The 27,728-nt window shown below is 42.1% G+C and overlaps 1 protein-coding gene and 1 long non-coding RNA gene across 2 annotated transcripts; one reads left to right on the forward strand and one right to left on the reverse strand.

Annotated features, from left to right (window-relative positions):
- LOC131108588 (uncharacterized) lies at nt 1-27,728 on the forward strand. The gene is made up of 17 exons (XM_058059691.2): nt 1-129; nt 222-264; nt 6,549-6,627; nt 6,707-6,795; nt 6,902-7,048; nt 9,421-9,472; nt 9,569-9,669; nt 15,369-15,454; nt 18,026-18,107; nt 18,191-18,276; nt 18,358-18,445; nt 18,509-18,557; nt 18,639-18,729; nt 20,772-20,872; nt 24,243-24,327; nt 24,421-24,525; nt 27,292-27,728. The coding sequence occupies exons 1-17, from the start codon at nt 1-3 to the stop codon at nt 27,394-27,396; spliced, it is 1,518 nt and encodes a 505-aa protein (XP_057915674.2). The 3' UTR covers nt 27,397-27,728.
- LOC131108631 (uncharacterized) lies at nt 894-2,464 on the reverse strand. Its single transcript, XR_013629336.1, has 3 exons — nt 2,202-2,464; nt 1,857-2,019; nt 894-1,692 (listed from the first exon to the last, which is right to left on the reverse strand). It is a non-coding gene; the product is annotated as an uncharacterized LOC131108631 (long non-coding RNA).

Consider the following 27,728-nt stretch of genomic DNA (forward strand, 5'->3'; position numbering starts at 1 on the left):
ATGGCACAAAACACTGTAACACTTCCATCTCTGCACTGTCTGTGTTTTTGTGACAGATACGGCCATGCTTTAGCTGTGGCAGGAAACATGGCCTTTCTCTTTGGAGGAGCCTCCAACCTCGCCCAAGAGGTGGCTTGACACAAAACTGTTTTTTTTGTGTGTGGAATTTGTGCTGTCACACTGATTTTCCAGTATGAATTTGCCTCTGGTGACCAATTTAGGAGGACAACCCTGTCTACTTCAATGACTTCTACATGCTCACAGGTACAAAGACTCAACACAATTATTCATTTGATTAACTGCACACTGTAACAAATGTTCCTGTTAAGTTACAGTACACTACTGGCAGCTAGAATCGCCAGCTTCAAACTGTTATTTTACGGTGTGCTACTGTGATCGACAGTAGTATACTACTGTAAAAGTATTACAGTACTGTGCTGTAGATAGTATAAACATTACAGTAATATACTGTTATTTTGCAGTTCCTACATTATTCTCAATTAAAGACTTACTACTGTAAAATTACACTGTAACAATTTTCCTGTTAAATTACACAGAATTTACAAAGAATATAAATCACACAAGGGCGGCACGGCGGTCTAGTAGTTAGCGACCCTCAGCCATCTTTGTGTGGAGTTTGCATGTTCTCCCTGTGCATGCGTGGGTTTTCTCCGGGTACTCCGGTTTCCTCCCACATTCCCAAAACATGCTAGGTTAATTGGTGACTCCAAATTGTCCATAGGTATGAATGTGAGTGTGAATGGTTGTTTGTATCTATGTGCCCTGTGATTGGCTGGCGACCAGTCCAGGGTGTACCCCGCCTCTCACCCGAAGACAGCTGGGATAGGCTCCAGCACCCCCGCGACCCTCGTGAGGAAAAAGCGGTAGAAAATGAATGAATGAATGAAATTCTTCAAATGCATGTAAGAGACCTTACCAGACATGAAAACACAACAAAACTGTTTCCATACTATTCTTTTTCAGTGTCTTATCTTACCATATTGAACTTTACCTTTGATCAAACAATTGGGCTGAATACCGAAGCAACTACAGCAAATACACGGCAAATACAGTAAGTGACTAACAAATTGTGTGAGGAATGCTTATGAATGCGTACTGTATCTAAATGTACTCCAATGTATTCTCTGCTGTTTGCAACCATGTATCAGTAAGAACAGTTTGAAAACACACTTTTCCAAGACCATTGTGAAAATACACACCAGTAAGAACTTAATATCATCAATTGCAAAATTTCTGAAGAAAACTGTAGGTATGCTGGTGTTTTTCCAACTTAAAATAGTCCTGTGAGGTACACATGTGTTCTATCAAAAAGCAATTATATATACAGAACATCAATTTACTGCCATGTATGGAAATATACAGCATCTCAGTAAGAACTTATATAACTTAAATATGCATCAATGGCAACATTTGGGGAAAAACAAGACCTCTTAAAAGAGTTCTGTGACATAGGCTCTTGGTAAAGTGGTTAGGTAGGCTTGTTCTTTACCTCAATAGAGTCCTGTGAGGCTTGTGTTTTACCTCCTAAAGAGTTCTGCAAGGTAGGTGCACGTTTATCTTCATCTGAGTAGGTGTGGACAGTCCTGATTCAAAGTAAACATTATTTAGTCAGGGAGAGATGATCATCACATTCCCGGCCGTTGTTGGCCTCTGGCTAGCAGTGTCGATGCTCTAAAACAACAGCAAGCAAAATAATCAAAATAAGTCAGAGACGTGTAATAATATAACATGCTTATAAAGCTGATCATATCAGAGTCTTTTATGGTTTAATGTGGCAATGTCAGTCAGAACAACATATGGAGTTAAGAGCATGAGACAAGAGAGAGCTCACTGACCTATATGAAGTCCTATTCAAAGTCCATGAGGTTCTTCAGTAGTGTGGAGACATGTGTATTTACTGTGGCAGACTTCTTCTGGACCATCATACCAGTCTTCTTGGAGACACCCTTTCCTCAGGTGGTCTTCCATCCTCTCTCTGGATTGATACGAATGAAGCAACTGAAATCAGAATAGTCTATGATTAGAGACTGAAAGGAAAACTATATCTTGGAACAATTCTAACATGCCCGAGAACCACTCAGCCGCCGTACAGGCTATTCAGGTTCCAGTTTTCACTAATTAAATAAATAAAATTAAAAAAAAAATCTATAATGACAACAAGGAAATTAAATGATTCTTACCTGAGAATACATTGCGGAGTACAAGCTCCCTCCTCTTGATATTGAAGGTTGAATATGTATGTAGTAGACTGCAAACACAGCAGCCAGTCCTGTCAAAAAGGATGGTGTGATGCCCTCAGATTTTACACACCCCCCCAGAGTGATCATCCAGCATCCAATATTGACATTCTCTGTTCCACCTGAAACTTCAAGTGACATCATCAACATCATTTACTTTATGTACACATCTATAGTCTCAAAACAATGACCAATGTAACATATGAAACAAGGAAAATGAAATGCTTACCAATATCAGTATCAGACGAGGACTTGCAGCAGGAGTGAAGGAGTAACCATAATACAAATCGTTACACCTCATGTAAATGTCGACAGAAAGTAAAATAAAACCCACCACGGCCATCTCTGTTATCATTTAACTCTTCCATCAACCACCAAGTATGTAGTTTGTTCGAGATAAGTCCTTAATTCTGTCGGCTCGATGTAAAAATATTTTGGAAGTGCTCTTTCTCTCCCCTGCTTTGCTGAGTGACCAGTTTGTAAAATTAACTGGAAGAAAATTTTATGGAAAAAAAAAATCAACCGGTTTGTCTATATGAAGAGCTTGCAACCAAAAGGCGCTAAATCCATTTTGACTGATTTCAAGAAAATCAATGATTTTTAATTACGCACATATCAATCTATTTGGTCATCAAGTCTATATTGCAAATGAAAGAGCTATCAATATAGGTCATAAAAATGCATGCTATAAAAATCCTGCACACACCATGTACGTATTTTATATAATTTTTTTAATTATTTTTTTTTTCGGATTTAGCGCCTTTTGGCTGAAATAAATTTGAAGTCACCTTTAACTTCTTCAATGGCATTGTTGTAAAAGAATGTAAGGTGCTTTAATGTGCTATGCTAATAAAATAATTACAACACAGAAGCCATTCTCAACATACAATACACCCCCCCACCCACACACACACACACACACACGCACTCGTTCACCTTTACACATTACAGAAACAAAATGTTATAACCTACCACTAGTACACTGTTACTGATAAAATTTTGTTAAGATATTATAGCACACATTAACATCATCCACATTCCATGATGATCAGCTTTAACACAACTCAACATACCCAATCATACCCACATGAAAAATAACAATTTGCAGACAATAATAAAAATGTTATTAAAAGCAGTGACAAAAATCATCTCATTACAAACTCTTTACATTGTATGTTTTTTAGTACAAGTAAAATAATGTTTCTCATGAAAGTTGGAGGTGTCAAGGTAGAGACATGCCTTTTATGGCGTAAAAAAAAACTTCCATGTTACAGAATACTGTAAAAACACAATTTGTGTTCTCCTGAATTGCATAACATACTGTAACTATCATACGTGTACTTAATGTACACAAACAAAACAGGATGCGCACTGATACTGGCTTTCTGTATGTGCAGTGCCAATTGTATTCTTCTCTCTGATTGGTCAGATTATCAATAGATGGGAAAATTGGGCCAATCAGAATAAAGAATAAAGAAAGGGATTTAGCTCCTTTTGGTTGAAATCTGAAATGGAAATAGCGCCTTTTGGTTGAAAGCATAAATTTCACATCACTTTTTTTCATATTTTAAAAAATGATTTCAAGACCAAAATATGTGATTTGGATACACATGACAGAGGTCTATTAAACTCATGAAAAACATGCAACTTGGTGAAAATTGGATTTAGCGCCTTTTGGTTGCAAGCTCTTCATATGTGCCGTGTGATTGGCTGGCGACCAGACCAGGGTGTACCCCGCCTCACACCCAAAGACAGCTGGGATAGGCTCCAGCACCCCCGCGACCCTCGTGAGGAAAAGCGGTAGAAAATGAATGAATGAAAAAAATCAACCGTAAAAATGTTGCTAACATTATACAAATCTTAGCCTCACTGATGAGTGTCACTGAAAATCAGGCACTCGCTCGCTAGCCAGTTTGATTTCAGTCAGGTGGCTTCATTCTGCTGTAAAAAATAAAGATACGTAAGTTTTTACTTACTGTGTTATTTGTAGATGCACAATTGGAAGGATGCAGATGAAGCAAGATTTCCTGTTCATGGGTAGCAAACATGTCCCCGCTGCGCAGGCAGGAGAACTTTCCCTTGCGAGTTTGGCACGCACGTGCAAGTATACTATGACCAGCACCTCCTGTCTTTGTCAGTTCATATTTGTGTTAAGGGGAAAGCTCGTACCCAATACACTTTTGCTTTCTCTCTCATCATCCATGACTGAGATCACGACCGTCACTGCTTAGCTCCACAATTTGGAGTCTAGCATGTTTTTGGAATGTGGGAGAAAACCCACGCATGCACAGGGAGAACATGCAACATCCACACAGAGATGGCCGAGGGTGGAATTGAACCCTGGTCTCCTAGCTGTGAGGCCGTGCCACCTGTTAAAGGTTAAATAACTGTTAATACTGTTCATTTGAATCTGAAAAAAATCATTTCTCATTTCTCAGTTTTTCTTATATGCTGTTTTATTATTATTGTATTGATTATTACTGAATGATTTATTCATTTTCTTTATTCTTGATTTGTTTATTGAGTTTTTATCTTATTTTGTGTAGAAAAATACAAATTAAGATATTTGAGAACAGTGGAATGTTTTATCAGAGCTTTTTTTGTGTAAAACCGGAACCAAAACACTGAAAAAGTGTAGGATATAGCACAAGCAAAAGCATTGAAGACAGTTTTTTCAACTGATTTTTTCCCCTGTTTTTAATTAAAAAAATGTTTTTGAAAACCCAGCCTCACCCAGAACTTAGCTCCAGTGGCCCCCAGGTAAATTGAGTTTGAAACCCCCGCCCTAGACTTAGTATCCATTTTGCTAACCCTGATATTGTACGTCTCTGACATATTTACACATATTGTAATGCCCCGGTTGTGGTTAAGAAAGAGACACTCACGTCGCCGATGCACTTCAGTCGCTTTATTGAGAGCGGTCAACTTTATAACTGTTCACTCACACCCGGACTGCCACTGCCACAACCCACGCCAACACACGTACGCCATTCGCTCCTAGCTAGCGCTCTCTCTCGACTCTCGCTCACCTCGCGCCACAACCAGCCTCACTCTCTCACTTGTGACGTAGCACCGTCACCTTCCAAGCCCCGCCCTCTTAAAGGCCCAAACACACAAAGTCACAGATATTACAATATTATACGTACTTTTTTTTGCGTGATAGGCCCCTAGGGCGGTCGTTATGACGGAGGACGCGGGGGTCCCATTAATTAATTAATTTAGACAGGAATTTCTTCTAGAAAACATTCAGTTTTGATATTACTGTTTTGTAGCTTGAAAATGGTGAGAGATGAATGCATACTGTAAATGTGATAAATCGTCAGTGTGGTTGTTTATTATTGGTGGCATGGTAAACTGGCCAGTGTATTTGTTTTAACTGTAACACTTATTATTGGAGTTATGAGTTTTTACATTTTACATGTTTATTTGATTCCCGGGGGGAAGCGGGGAGGCTGAAAATAATTTAATCTCCGAAATGGGGGCACTGCAAAAAAGATTTTGGGGACCACTGTGGTAAGAGGTTACCATGGATTAATTGGAAGTTATGTTTGAAATGTATCTTTTCCCCAAAAAGCTTTTTTGTTGGAAACTGATATTTTGCCGATACTTACCTATTTTCTACTGCTAAGTACTAAATAACTGAAAAAGGTAGAAACAAACTTTCTTTGTGATGAAAGATGAGAGTCTAATCTTTCTTTAGGTAGGTTCCTCGAACACAATATTTTGTGTGCCTTAAAGAAATTAATCAAAATCTTCAAAGATGGGGTTGAATTTTGAAAAATAGCTGTGTTTCAATGAGCTAATGAAAGGAAAGGTACAAAACTGTGGTGAGACCAGCCATATTGGATGCTGAGGTTCTCAATGGGAGTGACCAGGATGGATAGGATCAGGAACGAGTACATCAGAGGGACATTACATGTTAGAGTCCTTGGAGATAAAGCCAGAGAGGCCAGACTGAGATGGTTGGGACATGTCCAGAGGAGACATAGTGAAAATATTGGTAGAAGGATGCTGGTAGGAGGCGTAGAGGAAAAACAAAGATATGGATGTCACAATCTATGGATGTAGTGAAGGAGGGTAGTTGGTGTGAGAGAGAGAGATGCAGAAGACAGGGTTGGATGGAGGAGATTGATTTGCTGTGGCGACCCCCATAGGAAAAAAGGATTGTGATTTTGGGGGGAATGTGTCAACCCTGAAGATTTATGTTGGAATAGTTAGAATCTGTTGGGAAATGCGGGTGGAGATGAGTGTCAAATCATCATTCACCCAATCAGATATACGTATCTACAGTTTCTCCAGATGACATCAAGTGGGAGGAGATTCCTCAGAGTGGAGAAGTTCCCCCAGCCAGAGAAGGACACACCCTCTGGTAAATGACCGTACACAATGTCACATTCAAAGATCTGCAACACAGATTGACTTTACTGTAAGTTTTTCATCCCCTTCAGTGTTGTTAAAGGAAAACTGTATCTATTTGGAGGACTGTCCCATCCTCAGGCTACCGAATGCCTTCCAGGAGTTTACAGTTTTGACATCAGTAAGTTGTAATGCATGACGCAGAGCAGATGATGACCACCACCTTCCTTTGCATCGCCACTGTCTTTAGAATCAAACAAAGTTGTGAAGTTTCAGTTTTCCATCAGTGTCGCTGACCTGGGATTCCCTGACAACTGGGATCGTTGCCGTAAGAACGCTCGGACACAGCTCTGTGGCTGTGGGAGACAACATCTATGTGTATGGAGGCACACTGGAGGGGACGCCAACCGATGACCTCATGGTCTTCAACACAGGTCTAAATCATAGAAATATCTTTACAGGTGGTCCTCTGGTTACCAACAACCACATTTTGTCCCAGGCTGGTCCGGAAGGATAACTAACCTTCTAACCCTGAGTTGTTTGTAACAGCGCACAGAATCCATGACCCCTCTGGCATTCATTAGTATTCAATATGTTTATCCTTAATGATGGTTGGAACAGTCTAGTTAGGACCAAAAGATCAGCAAAGATTGGAACTTATTATGATGTTCATTTTTATTGGTGATGGCTTTCCTTTTCTTTGGCGCACTGCTACTTGGGAGATTTGGTTCTAAGGAGTTTTCTGTTTATAGTTTAAGTTTATAAGTAATCAATTATGGTGACCATGGAATGTCGCAACATGGAACGTGGAAAACCAGGGAACACCTGTATATTCATTCATTCATTTTCTACCGCTTTTCCTCACTAGGGTCGCAGGGGGTGCTGAGCCCATCCCAGCCTCCCTTGGGCAAGAGGCAGGGCACACCCCGGACCGGTTGCCAGCCAATCACAGGGCACATATAGACAAACAACCATTCACACTCACATTCATAGCTATGGACAATTTGGAGTCACCAATTAACCTAGCATGTTTTTGGAATGTGGGAGGAAACCGGAGTACCCGGAGAAAACCCACGCATGCACCTGTATATTAGATCAGTCTATTCTTTTCTCTGCTTTCGAATAAATATAGTACTTTTTCATTTATGGCCATGATAAGTGAATTTCCGCAATGTAGGATTCCCTATTTAGCATAGATAGATAGATAGATAGATAGATAGATAGATAGATAGATAGATAGATAGATAGATAGATAGATAGATAGATAGATAGATAGATAGATAGATAGATAGATAGATAGATAGATAGATAGATAGATAGATAGATAGATAGATAGATAGATAGATAGATAGATAGATAGATAGATAGATAGATAGATAGATAGATAGACAGACATAATTCACAACTTTATAAATACAGTTTTTAATATTATTATTAGAGCCCTCTAGACATGAAATAACACCCCTATAGTCACCTTAACACTCATATTTCTCCATAAAGTAGACATAATAATAGAAATTAAGACATACCGACTCACATGTGAGCATTTTTGTTCCACTTAGTGGCCAGGGTACAGCAGACATTAAAGACACAAATGTATACAATTTAAAGTTAAAAAAAATGCAGTGAAGGGTCAGAGTTCAGAAGCTGTTCTGCTGTAGAGACAAAGATTAACCTTTGACCTATGAGCCATTCAAACACCAAGTGTAGTGTGCTTGTAGGACCTGAGCAGTGTAACTTATTTACTGGTTGCAATGCCCAGAGCCCTAGCAGGGTGTTCGATGATTGCGGAGCAAACTGTGGTGATGCTGAGCAAGCGCGTTAGGTCCTGATGATTAATTGAATAAAACCACGAGATAAATGACAATGTTAACATGCTCGCAATAATGGAGGGGTAAAAAGTCATTTTTTTGTTGGCTCTGAACAAACTCATCTTAATCAGAAGATGGTGTCTCTGGTGGCACTTCTTTTCTGTGTTGGAGTGAAACCTCAAAAGGCTGCCCAACCATATATATAAATATATTTTCATTTTGTAAAAGATTAATAAATTGATAGAAAGAGTAACAAAGCCTATTAGTTATTAGTATCAACATTTCAGATTTTTCTTTTGTGCTTTTTGCAAGCTACAGCAATATTATTATTGCAGCAGCTAACATGAAAAACTATATTTATCTGGTATGCTAACGCGACGATTCGCTAATCGCTAGTGTCAGTGTCATTCACAGACGGAAGAGTGGATAACTAGCTCTCAATTTCGCTACCAAGACTCAACAAGATGCTTGTTTGCCGTCTGCATTTTTTCACCTGAGGACTGGAGCACATGTCATGTGCTGGAAGACACAGCCACACATCCCAAGGAGAGAGGACATTGCCTCGAAAAGAAGCTTTGTAGTGTTTTAAATAATCAAAATATGGCAAGATACTGCAACTATTGCATGTTATCATCAGTGTACGTGTATCAAACCATGCAACGTTATCAGACGGTTTTATTATAGTCCAAATAATAGGTGTGTCCCAATGACGTGCATTTTTAGCTAGCTCATATCAACTTGTTTTTTCATGTTAGAATGCACAGAAAATGGGAAAAAATATGTGTTCATGTTTCACATTGTGAAAGTTGGGCAAAATGCAGTTAACCTGAGGTAAATTTGTCTATTTACAGTACAGTACATGTCGTCATGTCCTTCATTGCTTGTCAGCCCAACTTGCTATTATTCTCACTCCTATTTTCAAAATCTAACATTTTACTGTTGAAACATGTCAAAGTAATGACTGCAGTTGAAACATTTACATTTTCATGATTCAGTATCTCACACTTGGACACCGGTTAAGACAAGCGGCTCCCCACCTCCACCTCTGTGGGTATCTTTCTCTGGTACTTTGAAGGGTTGGGGGGTTGTTGCGTGTTACACCACATTAAAAATTATATATGTGTGTGTGTGTGTGTGTTTTAGGTCACATCAACGTTTTGCTCTAGTCGGTGATCAGGTTTTCATGTTTGGAGGCTATGGAGCAAGTGGAGAATTCTGTAGAGACCTTCATGTCCTCAACACAGGTAAGCTGGTCTGAATGCAACTGGCGCAGAGAACCATCCATTTCCTATACACTTGTTAAACTTGGTAGTTATGGTACCATCATGGTAGCATCATGGTACCATTGCGGACACGAACGGTAAAAGACACTTTGCACTTTGAATTTTGTGGCTACACTCTATCATAGTTTCAAAAAAAATACTTACCCGTGCATAGAAATGGTTGAATGATGTAAAATACAAAACATAAGGCATTCAGAAGACACATGTATATATGTATGTGTAGTATTCTACACTGGTCACTAGGTGTCAGTAATGTTACTGTAACATCAGCCTTGTCGCTTTATTGCATGTTTGAATGATCTCACAATAAGCACAAGAATCCGTAACACATGCTACTGTTGTGGCCGTGACCCACGTCAAGCTGAAAATCAACTCTGAACCCTCGACGTTACTTCCTGTCCACCCCTGACTCAGATCTGCTAGTACTGGAACATATAGACCGCAACACACACAAGTCTTATTCATTCATTTTCTACCGCTTTTTCCTCACGAGGGTTCCGGGTTTGCTGGAGCCTATCCCAGCTGTCTTCAGGCGAGAGGCGGGGTACACCCTGGACTGGTCGCCAGCCAATCACAGGGCACATATAGACAAACAACCATTCACACTCACATTCATACCTATGGACAATTTGGAGTGGCCAATTAACCTAGCATGTTTTTGGAATGTGGGAGGAAACCGGAGTACCCGGAGAAAACCCACGCATGCACGGGGAGAACATGCAAACTCCACACAGAGATGGCCGAGGCTGGAATTAAACCCTGGTCTCCTAGCTGTGAGGCCTGCGCGCTAACCACTCGACCGCCGTGCCGCCCACACAAGTCTTATTTATGTCTTATTTATGTCTGTGTAATACAAGTGTAAAGGTGAAGGCCGAGTGGTTAGCGCGCAGGCCACACAGCTAGGAGACCTGAGTTCGATTCCACCCTCGGGCAACTCTGTGTGGAGTTTGCATGTTCTCCCCGTGCATGCGTGGGTTTTCTCCGGTACTCCGTTTTTCTCCCACATTCCAAAAACATGCTAGGTTAATTGGTGACTCCAAATTGTCCATAGGTATGAATGTGAGTGGGAATGGTTGTTTGTCTATATGTGCCCTGTGATTGGCTGGCCCCGAAACCTCGCAACCCTCGTGAGGATAAGCGGTAGAAAATGAATGGAAGTGTAAAGGTGACTTTAGGGGTGTTATTTCATGTCTGGTGGGCTCTAATTATGAAGGTCGTAAACAGGTTTTCGATGTGGCAACTACGAAAATATTACATTTATTAATAAGGAATCCTACTTCAGGGAAATTTACTGATCACTTATTACCGTACTCTGGACATTGGTGGTTTTCCAGGGCATCAAAATGCAGCAAAACTGGTAAGTCACACAATTCTGTCAAAAAATATGACAACATTTATATGTTTGAAAGTACGGTTATGATACCATTTTAATACAATTTCTTTTAAAAAATCTTCTTCCTGTAATTTTCTTCCTGTAATTATGACTTTATTACCATATCTTTATATTTCTTTAATATTACAACTTTATGCCATTAAAATGACTTTATTTTCATCAATTGTAAACAAATGTTGCTTTTCCTTTACCCCTGAACACAGAGAGCCAATGTTAGAAAAAAAGCCATCCCAAAATTCTTTCAGTGCTCACTTCCAAATATGCGTACCTCATGATCTGACACTTTGGCATCGTTTAACATGAGAATACAACATTCTAACTACATTTATAGGTCAGAAAAGTGGAAAAAGCATAATAGGTCCCCTTTAAATTACAGTAAAGTCTCGTTATATTGATATTGTCGGGAGTCTGAAAAAATATCGATATAACCGGACTGTCGATATATCTGATCCTGCGCCGAACTGCATTAAAAGTGGGCAATAATGCACTCGACATTGTTCTATTGTATAGAACAATGTCGAGCAGCTTAAATCAATCTTTGCTTAAGAATTTCAATACCAAAAAAGAACACGGCGAACGGCTGCTTCCAGTCAACTTTATTTTTCACACTTCCACCACCAGAGCACAGCACACACACCGATTCCCGCACTTCCTGGTTCACAGGTCATGCTCAACCCGCCCCACATAGCTGGCCAAACACATGCCTGGAACAGAAGAACCAACTGCGTTCGTGGTTTCTCTCGTGTGTATAGAATCTATACACACGAGAGAAACCACGAACGCCAGCATGTACATATGAAAAACAGTGATTATTGCAAGCGATAAAAAGATATCTGAATACAACACAATTAAATACATGTATTTGTACGCTTGTGTCTTCGTTGGAATAGGTGTGTATGCTATGTCAGTTGGTTCTTCTGTTGCAGGCATGTGTTTGGCCAGCTATGTGGGGCGGGTTGAGCATGACCTGTGAACCAGGAAGTGCGGGAATCGGTGTGTGTGCTGCGCTCTGGTGGTGGAAGTGTGAAAAATAAAGTTGACTGGAAGCAGCCGTTTGCCGTGTTCTTTTTAGGGCTCGAGCACTGACCAGTGCGAAAGCCCTATTGTAATCGTTCCGTTTTTTATTCTGACGAAAGGACGGACATTTTGAGGGCCTTAACATGCCCGAAAACTCACCAAATTTTGCAAGCGCGTCAGGTCTGGTGAAAATTTCGATCTGGTGGGGGTCCCGAAAACAATGTTCCAAAATTGACTCTCTAGCGCCACCTTTAATTTTTGAAAAAATTGGCCCCCGCCACCAGTTTCACCTATCGTCACGAAACTTGGTGGAGACGTCTATCGTGACAGGACGGACCAAAAAGTCTCAAGAACCCATATTGGAAAACGAACAGGAAGTCGGCCATTTTGGATGGCGGCGGCCTTTTTCGTGCCAGAAGTTGGGGTCGTATCTCGACGAACTCCTCCTAGGGGGTTTGACCAAATGAATCCGTTGTTGCATCAACGGACACTAGACGGATGGCCGACGTTAAATTGCGAAGGATTTTGGGATATTCCATACGATGTGGGCGTGGCACGCCCCCAAATTTTGCCCATTTTCATATGTCCGGGCCTTGCACGCTGAGCGTAACTGTAGACGTGAATAACTTGGCTCCACGTGGTCAGATCTTCATCATACTTGGTACATGTGATCATGGCCCCGCCCCGAAGGTCCCCGTAGGTCACTTCCTGATTTCGTCGCAGCGCCACCTTTTGGCGACAGGCTAAAGGCGTGTCATCTACATGAGGCCTTTTCTGCCAGGAGATTCATCAGATGAACATCAGGGTCACAAGGTCACTGCCTGACAGCCTGGTGAAGCCTGTTGATGGACCATGATGCAGGAAAAGCACACGTGGTGGGCGTGGCCTGGCGGCGAATGCTCAGGCCTCGCCATTTACATAGAAAAGGTCATCATTCGCCCGCAAAAGGTCGCATGGGCTTGAAAGCTCATAGGGGGGGTCAGAATCCAGGCCTGAGCGGCCTGGTGTGGCCCCCATATGAAACCAAGCCAAATTGACTCACTAGCGCCACCTAGAAGTTTTAAAATAATTATCCCTCGCCTCCCGTTGCACGTATCGGCATGATTTTCGGAGGAGACATCACTCGTGACAGGACGCACAAAAAAGTCTCAATAACCCATGTTCTAAAACCAACAGGAAGTCGGCCATTTTAGGTGGCGGCGGCCATTTGGGGGCGGATGTATGGGTCGTATCTTGACGAACTCCTCCTAGGGGGTTTGACCGAATGAGTCCGTTGTTGCATCAACGGACACTAGACGGATGGCCCACGTTAAATTGCGAAGGATTTTGGGCCGCTCCATAGGATGTGGGCGTGGCACGCCACCAAACTTTGACCATTTCATATCTGGCCCTGCCTGGTGTCTGGCCTTGCCTTGAAGCAATGTACATCAAAGTCAATACACAGTTTGACTGACAGACTGATGATGTCAGTTGATGGACTATGATGTGTGTAAAGCACATGTGGAGGGCGTGGCCACGGCGAATGGTCAGCCTTCGCCATTGACCATCAAAAGGTCATCATTTGCCTGCAGAAGGTCACAGGCTGCTGAAATCTTAAACGTGAGGCCTTAATCCAGGCCTGAGCGCCCTGGTGGTGCTCCCATGTGACACCAATCTAAATTGACACACTAGCGCCACCTAGAAGTTTCAATTCATTATCCCTCGCCACCCGTTACACGTATCACTATGATTTTCGGTGGAGACGTCTATCATGACAGGACGCACCTAATGCTCCAGAAGCCATGTTCAAAACACAGCGCCACCAACTGGTGGAAATGTATATCTGCCGTAACTTCCTGATTCATGGTCAGATTGTCTTGAAATTTTTTTTGGTGTGTTGGGTCAATCTCTGGTCTGTTATACTGTGTGTACATAGACTCTATAGCGCCACCAACTGGTGGAAATGTATATAGCCGTAACTTCCTTCCACATGGTCGGATCAAGCCCAAATTTTTTCTGGTGGTTTGGGGTACCCTCTGGTCTATGACTGTGTGTGTACATAGACTGTATAGCGCCACCAACTGGTGGAAATGTATATAGCCGTAACTTCCTTCCACATGGTCGGATCAGGCCCAAATTTTTTCTGGTGGTCTGGGGTACCCTCTGGTCTATGACTGTGTGTGTACATACACTGTATAGCGCCACCAACTGGTGGAAATGTATATAGCCGTAACTTCCATCCACATGGTCGGATCAAGCCCAAATTTTTTCTGGTGGTTTGGGGTACCCTCTGGTCTATGACTGTGTGTGTACATAGACTGTATAGCGCCACCAACTGGTGGAAATGTATATAGCCGTAACTTCCTTCCACATGGTCGGATCAGGCCCAATTTTTTTCTGGTGGTCTGGGGTACCCTCTGGTCTATGACTGTGTGTGTACATACGCTATAGCGCCACCAACTGGTGGAAATGTATATCTGCCGTAACTTCCTTACGCACGGTCGGATCGGCCCCTAATTTTTTCTGTTGGTTCGGGGTACCCTCCGGTCCGTTACCGTGTGGGCCAACCACTCTATAGCGCCACCCACAGGCGGAAACGTATATCCGCCGCAAGGACCTACCGCGTGGTCCGATCGTCGTGAATTTTTTTATGGCGGTTCGCGGTGTCGGACGGGACGTGACCGCGCACCCGCCTCGCCGCCGCTGTCGCCCCCTCCTGGCGGAAAATTGCAAGTGCCGTGACTCCCTTACCGCTTATCCGCTCGCCGCGGTTTTTCGTACGGCGCGTCCGCGCGCCCGTCCGGTCGCGCGCGCGACCCCGACCCGCGCGTACCCCCGACCCGCGCGTACCCCCGAGCGCGTCGGGGTGCTCGAGCCCGCTCATCACTGCTTGCAGTTTTAATTTGGTATTGAAATCCTTAAGCAAAGATTGATTTAAGCTGCTTTTGTATCGATATAAGCAGACCAAATTGGCTGGCAGGAGATGAAAAGGGCATCGTAGTAACCGGATTATCATAATAACCGGGTATCGTACTAACGGAACTAATTATATCATAAAAGACTAGAAATTTGCCGGGAAATGAAAATAGTATCGTAATAAGCAGTAATTCGTTATAACCGATATCGATATAACGAGACTTTACTGTATATATTTAGAACATGCTGTGGGCCCCCAGGCTGCATTTTGAACACCCCTGGTTTAAATATACGTGCATAATACCTCATGGACCTATGACAAGCATTTTATTTACTTGCCTTTTTTTAATTATAGAAAACCTGGTGTGGCAAAAATGGGAGACAAAGGGAGAATTACCTGCAGCCTGCAGGGGACAAACACTGACAGCACACCATGACAAAGTAACGGTACACACACACACACACACACAATATGTAATTTATTTATTACTGCACACCAGTAATATAGAATATTATAAAGTTCAAATGTAATGTCTTTAAACACACAAAAGTAATGTGGACAACAATTCCCAACCCCATCACTCATCACCATAATCACTACAAAGGAAGCATGAATGCAAAAACAAAGCAATGTTGTGTTGTTGGATGTTGCTTCCATTCAGGCATTGCTTGCAACTACTACACAGGAAGCTAAACAGCTAGTCACACTCGGGTTGTGGTTGGGAAAACACTGCCTTCCTAAAGCATTGCAACTCACGAGGTCAGCCCTTAGCCTTAATCTCAGAAACATCTCAACGACACTCTCCGCCAAAACTTCTTTATAACAAATTACTTTTTAAAGGAAAATTTCCAAACATTCAGTATTTACCAGCAATCCACATCAATAATAGTTGCTTTGTATTGTCTATATCTGGAATGAAGCATTCCATTGCACATACACATGTTTTACCTACATTCAATGCCCAAAACAGTGGACTTTGGAAGTATTGGAACAGTCAACCTTTATTTTTGCTTTAGAATGGAAAGATTTGTGTTTGAGATTACAATTTGATACAATAGGCACACATTTTGCAGACCAGGGCAGGTGGGCCAACGGGGTGTAGCCAGCGCACCTTGCAATTTTTGTGAGCACCGCAGTCAGGTGCAGCGCGGTGCACCCACGCCCCCGTCCCTCCCACTGGTGCATGTGGCAAAGAGGGAGGAGAGTAGGCCAGAGAGGATTTAACACAACCGAGTGTAACCTTAACCAATCAAATGAACGCCTCTCATTGCTTTTAAATGCGCATCAGAGGCCGCCATGCGTGTCATTCACCACGTACGCCACCTCATGGGACACGTCATCTGTTCCTGACAGTTACATTAAACACAGCAGCAGGCTAACCCAGGCATCTTCGCTTGCTAGATTTGAACAACAAACTTTATATTAATCATTGTTTTTATTCATTATTAATCAGGGCTCTACATTAAAAACAAAAATGACTTCCCCATGGGGAATCCTTAAGGTGAGAACTACTTGCCCGAACTTGCCCCATGTAAAATGAAAAGACTGCCATAATGATATTATCTCATTTTTGTGGCATCACATGAGAATCTCAAATAAAGATGAAATGATTATCATTTCTTGTGGTTGTTTTCCTACATAGATCATGACGTTGCATGGAAATCTGGATTGTCAAGAGACTTCTAGGCACTTTGCCTTGATAAATAAAAGTAGTAGTCGTAGTAAGCAGTGATATTCATAAGTTGTGTACCACAATGAAACATTATTGAATAGACACATTTGTGTACTAGTAAAGTGTTTTTAATCCAGAAAAAAATGCTCAATGGTCAAACAATAATTTGTGAAGCAAAGGTGAGAAAAATACACAGAGAACTGCGGACCGCGGTCTAAATAAACTATTCTGATTGGTCCATTTCAAGATTTGCAAGGATTGGTTTGCAAATTACCACCGGAATTACGCAGTCCGTGTTTTACCAACACCCAACAAGAACCACTTTTAAAAAAACTCTTGGCAGTATGGCATGCTAAAGTGCACTTGCTCGACGGGAATATCACTGATTGGATTTACTTGCCCAAATTTTGTTATAACTTGCCCCGGGCCATCGGTACATCGTTATTGTCGAGCCCTGATTAATCATCTAAAGGGTCACTTTCTCTGTTTAACAAAGTCCGTACTGCATGTTGGCTCATTTGCATACTAACAGTGATTGGATGGTTACTGTGGGGAGGGAAGGGCGATCCGGACTATGAAAAAGCTTCCAGGACAGCCATGGGGATGAGCGATGAGTGGATCTGTCTTGTGCTTTTTCTGGCAGTTTTCACTTCTAAAATGTTGATTTGGAGGGGGCAAGCCATTTATTTAGGGGGACTTTGGGACAGCCAATTTACCACTGCGCAGGGTGCGCTTCACATGCGCCAAGAATAGACCAGTAAACCAGGTCGGAGCTGGTGAGCGTTTTGTTATGATTTTGCCACTGTGCCAAGCTGAAAACATAGACACCTCCCTATGTGCGCCGCCACGCCCATCTTGGGTGACCAAATTACCAAATTGACTGGACCAAATTACCACTGCGTGGGGTGCGCCATGCATTGCCACCCTGCGCTGCACCACAAAATTAGAACCTAATCTCTGTACTTTTTGGCAAATTACAGCGTAGTCTTCCTATTCTTCTTGCTGGGTTGTTTGCATCTTCTGGTTTAGCCATTGCACGTTAGTACAAGATGACATCATCACACCTGCCCTCTGCAGGTTGTTTGTGTTCCCACAAATCAGATAGTTGAATACAAATGTAAATAATGGAAAGTTATATTTTGATTGATGTAAGAAATGCACTGTAATGATTCATATATTTGCCCAAATAAAGTAAAAAAAGAAACTTAAACAAAATCCACTAACTAATTGACAGTATACTGTACATCATTTATAGTATTATTTGTGAATTGATTGGATGTTGTCCTTGTTGTTTCTGCTTCTATATGCTGGATTTTTCACATGTTCAAATCCATTGGAGGATCTTTACCTGTTTGGAGGAAAAAGCACCAAAAATGACGGCCCAGTGATGTCATCCAACGAGATTCATAAATTCAGTATTGGTGAGTGCAAATTAAGGCCTTAATATTTTGATGAAGTGCGTACATTGCACATTGCCATAACGCTACGCCTTGTACGTACTCAGCTAAACTAAAGTGGAAGGTGCCATTGTATGTCGGCATTCCTCCAGCAAGGCGAAACGGACACATCGCTTTCATCGTTCACAGCCATGTTAGTATACGCCATATACAGATGCATCATAAATGTGAGGCATTGAATTACTTGTTAAAGTACTGTTTGTGTTTTGGACAGCTGTACATATTTGGGGGGAAGAATGAAGGGCAGGAGTTCAATGATCTGAAAGTCATGAAACTGATTAATCCCTCAGAAAGGCAACCAGGTATTTATTTATTTATTTATTCGAGTGTAAATGACCTTTTGAAGGCATCTTCTCACCTCGCAGTGATGAAGGAGATTCTGTCTGAGTTTGGGCTTCAGGGAACCGGCCACAGGTGTGTGTGTGTGTTGTCATGTATGACTCTCTTGTTTCAGTTTTGACACTTTGCTTTCATTCCGGTTTGGGCAACGCACAGTTTCACTCCCACTAAAATCCCCAATGTTCGCTACGAGCTGAGCAAAACCGCTCCAACATACCCAGCCGGGAGTACAACTGCTAATGCACAGGTGACCTGACGCACACACACACAGACACACTCAGTCAAATGGCGGATTTTTGAAATAGTCTTCTATAGTCTCTGATTTGATACCGATCCTTTATTTTTTAACAATAACAAGCTTTGAGTTTGAGAGTGAGAAAACATTCTAACTACATTTATGGGTCAGAAAAGTTGAAAAAGCATAATAGGTCCCCTTTAACAAAGACCGATGTACAGAAACACAAAGTGCCTTAGCTTTTGTTTCCTGCTGCTCATTTTCCTCACCTTTCCATCAACCATGAGACCAAAAATGACGGCTCACTTCAAAGAGCTGCCTGGTGTTGTTCACTTCAAAGATCTGTTTCCTTCCCTATCGACCGGTCAGTACTTGAAGGAAGTCGGAAAAATCATTCATTCATTTTCTACCGCTTTTTCCTCACAAGGGGGTGCTGGAGCCTATCCCAGCTGGACTGGTCACCAGCCAATCACAGGGCACATATAGACAAACAACCATTCACACTCACATTCATACCTATGGACAATTTGGAGTCACCAATTAACCTAGCATGTTTTTGGAATGTGGGAGGAAACCGGAGTACCCGGAGAAAACCCACGCATGCACGGGGAGAACATGCAAACTCCACACAGAGATGGCCGAGGGTGGAATTGAACCCTGGTCTCCTAGCTGTGAGGTCTGCGCGCTAACCACTCGTCCGCCATGCCGCCCTCGGAAAAATCAAAAAAAGTTTATTAAGTCTTACTTAATTTTCCTGTTTCTGCTTGGCACTCATAGTTTGTTCATTTCCTGTCACTGTTGCGCATGTCGCCGTTGCTGTAAGTAGAGATGAGGACCAAGTGCAGGTAAAAACTTCATAAATAAACCATCATAAATAAAAGAGTGTAGACCAGGCGAATCACCGGCATACAGCACGTCAAAGGCTCAATGCACCAAAAAAGGAAGAAGCACCCTGCTGAACTAAATACAACAATCAACAATTACAATCAGTAAGCGGGAACGTAAGAGTGGCGGAAAACAGGACAGACCAACACAGGAAATAGTACAAAATAAGAGCACGAAAGCAGGAACTAAGGCTTACAAAGGGAAACAAAACAAAGGGTGCATCAAAAAACACACAACACATACAAAATATTTTTCCAATACATGATTATTTAGGGGTGCCACCATACATCTGTTTTTGTGGAATAAAGTGGTGAACAGTTCAATGGTCGCCATGGAGATTTGAGGTCAGCAAAGACTGCAGCTCAAGAACTCTCATGTGATCTTTATGTTTTTGTTGGTATTTATACTCCTATTACATATTACTAGCAAATTAGCGGTTTTGTCTTTGTAATTTGAATGATTTGTCATCATATTTATAGGTATTTAGTGCTCATTGCCTCTACAGTAGCTAACATTAGCTAGCTACAGTTTGCTAATGACAGTTAGCTAATAGCTGAGAAAGCCTAACATTCATTTATTCATTCATTTTCTACCGCCTAAATGTCGAAGAATAAGTTGATATATACAGAGCATATTATGGATAAAACAGGCATAAAAGTGCATGGCATGTACCACTGAAAAATCAAAGAGGTGGTTGGAAAAGGCTGGACTGAATGACAGCACAGGAGCGCTAATCATGGCAGCACAAGAGCACACCAAAACACAAGATCAATAGAGGCTGGGGTCTACGACCTCGTGTGCAAACTGCCCAATAAAGGTCCAGAGACGCTGCAGCACATCACAGCAGGTTGTTAGAAGTACACGGATAAGCATACACGTAGTAGGAATAATGTACTGGAGGTCCCAGATTCAAGATGGAAGACACCATCAACAGTGGCTGAGAACAAGCAGACCGAGATCCTGTAGGACTTCCAGAGGACTTGGCATTTTTTATTGCTCTAACAACATCCTCTTTCTCGTACTCACTCCGAAGTCAGTATCTCTTTGACTGTGCTGCTTTGTTCCTCTTACCCTTATTCCTCTTTTTAACCTAACCTATCTTAACTCATCGTATCGGTGTAGTTCATCCATTATGTCATCAAACTGCAGTTTTTATTTTTCTGCTGCAGGTATTTGTCCACAGAGACTTCAGTGCAGTTCGAGACAAAGCCATGGCAATGATCCAGACTGCTTTCACTCTACTGGACCAGGAGTTCCAGAAACTGGATCGGTACCTTACATTAGTTGTACAGGGTCCGGCAAAATGATCTGACACATTTGTAGGTTAAATGTAAAAAGTACTCCATATAATGCCATTTTTTCATGATGAGCATGGTGCTTTCATCGTGGAAACGTTTATCAAAACAAATGAATCGGTAACTGCAACACATATATACTTCAGGACATATATTTCTCACATATACACATATACATACACACATATCTACATACAGTAAAGTCTCGTTATATCGATATTCTCGGGAGTCGGAAAAAATACCGATATAACCGGACTATCCATATATCCGATCCTGCGCCGAACTGCATTAAAAGTGGGCAATAATGCACTCGACATTGTTCTATAGTATAGAACAATGTCGAGCAGCTTAAATCAATCTTTGCTTAAGGATTTCAATACCAAAAAAGAACACGGCGAACGGCTGCTTCCAGTCAACTTTATTTTTCACACTTCCACCACCAGAGCACAGCACACACACCGATTCCCGCACTTCCTGGTTCACAGGTCATGCTCAACCCGCCCTACATAGCTGGCCAAACACATGCCTGCAACAGAAGAACCAACTGCGTTTGTGGTTTCTCTCGTGTGTATAGATTCTATACAGGCATGTGTTTGGCCAGCTATGTGGGAGCGGGTTGAGCATGACCTGTGAACCACCGTTCGCCGTGTTCTTTTTTGGTATTGAAATCCTTAAGCAAAGATTGATTTAAGCTGCTTTTGTATCGATATAAGCAGACCAAATTGGCTGGCGGGAGATGAAAAGGGCATCCTAGTAACCGGATTATCATAATAACCGGGTATCGTACTAACAGAACTAATTATATCATAAAAGACTAGAAATTTGCGGGGAAATGAAAATAGTATCGTAATAAGTAGTAATTCGTTATAACCGATATCGATATAACGAGACTTTACTGTATATATATATACACATATACAGTGAAGAAAATAAGTATTTGAACACCCTGCTATTTTGCTATTTCTCCCACTTAGAAATCATGGAAGGGTCTGAAATTTTCATCGTAGGTGCATGTCCACTGTGAGAGAGATAAACTAAAAAGAAAAATCCAGAAATCACAATGCATGATTTTTTAACAATTTATTTGTGTGATACAGCTGCAAATAAGTATTTGAACACCTGAGAAAATGAATGTTAATATTTGGTACAGTAGCCTTTGTTTGCTATTACAGAGGTCAAACGTTTCCTGTAGTTTTTCACCAGGTTTGCACACACTGCAGGAGGGATCTTGGCCCACTCCTCCACACAGATCTTCTCTAGATCAGTCAGGTTTCTGGGCTGTCGCTGAGAAACACGGAGTTTGAGCTCCCTCCAAAGATTTTCGATTGGGTTCAGGTCTGGAGACTGGCTGGGCCATGCTAGAACCTTGATATGCTTCTTACGGAGCCACTCCTTGGTTTTCCTGGCTGTGTGCTTCGGGTCGTTGTCGTGTTGGAAGACCCAGCCACGACCCATCTTCAATGCTCTGACAGAGGGAAGGAGGTTGTTCCCCAAAATCTCACAATACACGGCCCCAGTCATCCTCTCTTTAATGCAGTGCACTCGTCCTGTCCCATGTGCAGAAAAACACCCCCAAAGCATGATGCTACCACCCCCATGCTTCACAGTAGGGATGGTGTTCTTCGGATTGTACTCTTCATTCTTCTTCCTCCAAACACGCTTATTGGAATTATGACCAAAAAGTTCTATTTTGGTCTCATCTGACCATAAAACTTTCTCCCATGACTCCTCTGTATCATCCAAATGGTCATATGCAAACTTAAGACGGGCCTTGACATGTGCTGGTTTAAGCAGGGGAACCTTTCGTGCCATGCATGATTTCACATCATGACGTCTTAGTGTATTACCTACAGTAACCTTGGAAACGGTGGTCCCAGCTCTTTTCAGGTCATTGACCAAGTCCTGTCGTGTAGTTCTGGGCTGATTCCTCACCTTTCTTAGAATCATTGAGACCCCACGAGGTGATATCTTGCATGGGGCTCCACTCCGATTGAGATTGACCGTCATGTTTAGCTTCTTCCATTTTCTAATGATAGCTCCAACAGTGGACCTTTTTTCACCAAGCTGCTTGGTAATTGCTCCGTAGCCCTTTCCAGCCTTGTGGAGGTGTACAATTTTGTCTCTGGTGTCTTTGGACAGCTCTTTGGTCTTCGCCATGTTACAAGTTAAAGTCTTACTGATTGTATGGGGTGGACAGGTGTCTTTATGCAGCTAACGACCTCAAACAGGTGCATCTGATTCAGGATGATACATGGAGTGCAGGTGGACTTCTAATGGGCAGACTAACAGGTCTTTCAGGGTCAGAATTCTAGATGATACACAGGTGTTCAAATACTTATTTGCAGCTGTATCACACAAATAAATTGTTAAAAAATCATGCATTGTGATTTCTGGATTTTTCTTTTTAGTTTATCTCTCTCACAGTGGACATGCACCTACGATGAAAATTTCAGACCCCTCCATGATTTCTAAGTGGGAGAAATAGCAAAATAGCAGGGTGTTCAAATACTTATTTTCTTCACTGTATACACACATACATGCATACACACAACACCTCATTACTACACATGTCTGAAAAGGAGCAGGAAGAAGCAAAGCTTATTAAATCCTACCCCTTCTCCACGCCATAGCAGTTACCAATTCAATAAGTGATTTTTCCACACATATAATCACAGAATCTTACATAAGACAAAACAACAAAATAAGAGTGGGAACATCGGACACCCCAGCAAAACCCCAGGACATTGCTGAAGCACAACCACCACCTGGCCCCGACCCCCCCTGGCCCAGCACCCCAGCAGTCCCCGCTTCCCTCCAATATTGATCCCGTACTCCAAACATCATCTTGTTATGGGTTACCAACTTCAAAGCGACTGGATCTGCCTTGAAACCAAAATCAACCGGCTGACCTTGCACCGCCAGAACTGATTGAATTTTTCCAAAATAATGAAACAGAATGGCATTATATGTACTACAAAAATAAAAACACTTTTTTTGTTTCTTTACTTTATTCGCCTTTTATTTAACCTACAAACGTGTCAGATCCTGTAGTAGCACTAACCCTAACCAATCCTTACTTTTTTACAAGTGAGTAAAAAATGTTTGACACTATTAGCACATTTACCTACTGATGCATCAGCACTAACTTGGGGGGTTTAGTACCTTGCTCAAGGATACTTAGACATGATCACGGGAGGACCGAGGATCAAACCTGCAACCCTCAGTATGGGAGACAACCACCTTACCAGCTTAGCCATGATTCCCTTTTTATTTTGCTCTTGTTTGACAAAACAAAAACAAATGCATACTTCATGACATGACTGCTCCTTGAAATCATCTTTACAGAGAGAAGAGGACGTTGTCAAACTCTGCTGCTACCCTTCAAGTAGAGAGGGAGGCCCTGGAGGCACAAAAGCAGCAACATCAACAGGTTCATTCTTTACTACATATTCAGCTATAATCTTCTATCTGAGTCTATGTTCCATACTGTATGTGTGTGTGTGTATACATGTGCTTGTGTCAGGAGTTGCAGGAGATGCTGGATAGACATCGCTATCAAAATGAGGCGTGGCTTCGAGCCAGAGCTGAGGAGAACGACCACGAGCGGAGGGATCTCTACAGACTGCGGGTCAATAAACATGCACACACACGCACACAGTTCAGTGCCTCAAAATCCTCTTTTTCACATTGTTCAGGGACGTTTTGTGTGACAACTTTTTGTGGGGGGCGGCACGGCGGTCGAGTGGTTAGTGCACAGACCTCACAGCCAGGAGACCAGGGTTCAATTCCACCCTCGGCCATCTCTGTGTGGAGTTTGCATGTTCTCCGCGTGCATGAGTGGGTTTTCTCCGGGTACTCCGGTTTACTCCCACATTCCAAAAACATGCTAGGTTAATTGGCCACTCCAAATTGTCCATAGGTATGAATGTGAGTGTGAATGGTTGTTTGTGCCCCGTGATTGGCTGGCGACCAGTCCAGGGTGTGCCTCGCCTCTCGCCCGAAGACAGCTGGGATAGGCTCCAGCACCCCCTGCGACCCTCGTGAGGAAAAACGGTAGAAAATGAATGAATGAATGAACATTTTGTGGTTACAACACAATCCCAGAAATGAGCCCCTAGTAACACAACCACCAGATTTGATTGGCGGGAACAACAGCCTTTATTGCAGAGTTGAATGATGAACAAGCACAATTATAATAGCAGTATAATCAGAATAATAACACCCACTACTGTTGAGGTCATAATTCCCAACAGGAACACATTTACAGCAACACATATGACTCTTTCCGATTATACAAATTTTTCTACCCTTTGTATTGAGTTGTGGACTCCTATAGAGCATCTACACACAATAACCCACACAGAAACATTTCTAGAACTTCCAGAATCTGCACCTATTCCAGCTGTATGTCCTTGGAATTGTACTTTCTGCCAAAACGGTCCACCCACAGCCCGCCTCCAGGCACGCCCACTCCGCTGAGATTGGTCACAAGCCCAAAGTGCTTCCTAACTATGAATGAACCGCAGTTTCTAATATACAGTAAAGTCTCGTTATATCGATATTGTCGGGAGTCGGAAAAAATATCGATATAACTGGACTGTCGATATATCCGATCCTGCGCCGAACTGCAACTTTATTTTTCACACTTCCACCACCAGAGCACAGCACACACACCGATTCCCGCACTTCCTGGTTCACACAGAAGAACCAACTGCCTTTGTGGTTTCTCTCGTGTGTATAGAATCTATACACACAAGAGAAACCACGAACGCCAGCATGTACATATGAAAAACAGTGATTATTGCAAGCGATAAAAAGATATCTGAATACAGCACAATTAAATACATGTATTTGTACGCTTGTGTCTTCGTTGGAATAGGTGTGTATGCTATGTCAGTTGGTTCTTCTGTTGCAGGCATGTGTTTGGCCAGCTATGTGGGGCGGGTTGAGCATGACCTGTGAACCAGGAAGTGCGGGAATTGGTGTGTGTGCTGCGCTCTGGTGGTGGAAGTGTGAAAAATAAAGTTGACTGGAAGCAGCCGTTCGCCGTGTTCTTTTTTGGTATTGAAATCCTTAAGCAAAGATTGATTTAAGCTGCTTTTGTATCGATATAAGCAGACCAAATTGGCTGGCGGGAGATGAAAAGGGCATCGTAGTAACCGGATTATCATAATAACCGGGTATCGTACTAACGGAACTAATTATATCATAAAAGACTAGAAATTTGCCGGGAAATGAAAATAGTATCGTAATAAGCAGTACTTCGATATAACCGATATTGATATAACGAGACTTTACTGTAGTGGGTATAGGAGTTGATAATAAATGAATACATTCTTTAGAGAACTAATTGAAAAGTGTTTAGGAGGTACTGTCAGCTCATGATCGTAGCTCAGGAGAAACCAGACATGTGGTTTTGCCTCCAACCTCGCCTGCCGGAGGAGGAGCACTCATTGTCGGACATACTTTGTCAGAGGCACTGTTGGTGTAGTGGAGCTCAGAAGCCAGACGTGAGGGCGCGGCATGGACGCACATTAATGCACCTTTCTTGGAGAGAGCGCGCTGTTTCGGCAGATATTTCACATTTCTGTTCAGAGAAACAGTCCCGTGTGAAATGCAGTTGACAGATGATATATTTTTCTCTTGCTGGGAATCACCAAATACAATAACTTCTGCCTGAGCTTGACTCGTAAAGAGAGAAGCAGAGCTTGGGGGAGGGCTGAGAGCGTATCGCACCTACAGTCACAACCATAAGGAAGCTGTGACATCACAAAGGAACAGTTTTGCAACGCCCTCTAAAACCAAGCGTTTTCAGCCATGCCAACCATCTTTCAGGGCTCACTTCCAACTGCGCAAACCTAATTATCTGAAACTTTGGCATGATCTTTTAACATGAGAATACTACATTCTAACTACATTTATAGGTCAGAAAAGTGGAATCGGTCCCCTTTATCGGTATACTATATTGGGTAAGACAGGTTTAAAAGTGACTATAGGGATGGTATTTTATGTCTAGAGGGCAATGTCTAATGGTAAACAAAAAATTATTCCAGAAAAACATAATCAGTTATATATACTGCATTTAAATATTAAATTTATAAGTAAGGCCTTTGCGGGAATTCATTAATGTCAGGTCAAACCGGAACCAATTAACTGCAATAAACAAGGGATTTCTGGGTTTGAAATTAAAACTACTTCTATGTGCGCCAAATAGAAAAACTAACAAATGGAGAGCATACAAGGCCTCACTGACAGTTCCCTGCAACCCCCCAGGGGGATCCGCCCCACTATTGTCTTAGAATGAAGCTATAAATTACACTTTGATCACATGCTGGCTGTTTCATGATTAAAGTTGAATACGGTGGCCTGAAAACTCTCTTTACTATTCTTTTAGGAGGAGGTGCTGCAGGAGCAAGACAGACTGAAGGAGGAGCACATCAGAATCCAAAAACGCAGTGAACATCTTCTGTCGGTTATGCAGCAATTCAAAGGAATGTAAACATTTTGTATTCCACATACAGCTGGATACACTACATCGACATACATATTTCCCATTTTTAGCCAAGTGTACAACATACCTACACTATTTCTAACACACTGTATTTAGAAAGGAGTAGTTCTTCTTTCAATGTATTAGCAAGCTGCTAACAAGGACATTTTGTGATAACACAGTTGTACTCACGCAGTGTATTAATAACACAACAAGACGCGTGCCATAGTGTACGCCAGTGCTTCTCAAATAGCAAAGCGAGCCCCCTTGGGGGCGCGGTGAACTGTTCACAGTCATAGTACACCATTTCAAATTTGAACTAAAGTTCAGTTCATTTCAGT

Source organism: Doryrhamphus excisus, linkage group LG10 (genome assembly GCF_037039965.1).
Source record: "Doryrhamphus excisus strain RoL-2023G ecotype Guam linkage group LG10, RoL_Dexc_Guam_v1.1, whole genome shotgun sequence".
In the NCBI taxonomy this organism is placed as follows: domain Eukaryota; kingdom Metazoa; phylum Chordata; class Actinopteri; order Syngnathiformes; family Syngnathidae; genus Doryrhamphus; species Doryrhamphus excisus.

Bases quoted from the DNA above. Each gene is read 5' to 3' on its own strand.
- LOC131108588 (XM_058059691.2), top strand. From the start codon at position 1: ATGGCACAAAACACTGTAACACTTCCATCTCTGCACTGTCTGTGTTTT. The intron at 265-6,548 runs GTACAAAGACTC...ACGTATCTACAG, and splicing joins TGACTTCTACATGCTCACAG to TTTCTCCAGATGACATCAAG. The intron at 6,796-6,901 runs GTAAGTTGTAAT...GTTTTCCATCAG, and splicing joins AGTTTACAGTTTTGACATCA to TGTCGCTGACCTGGGATTCC.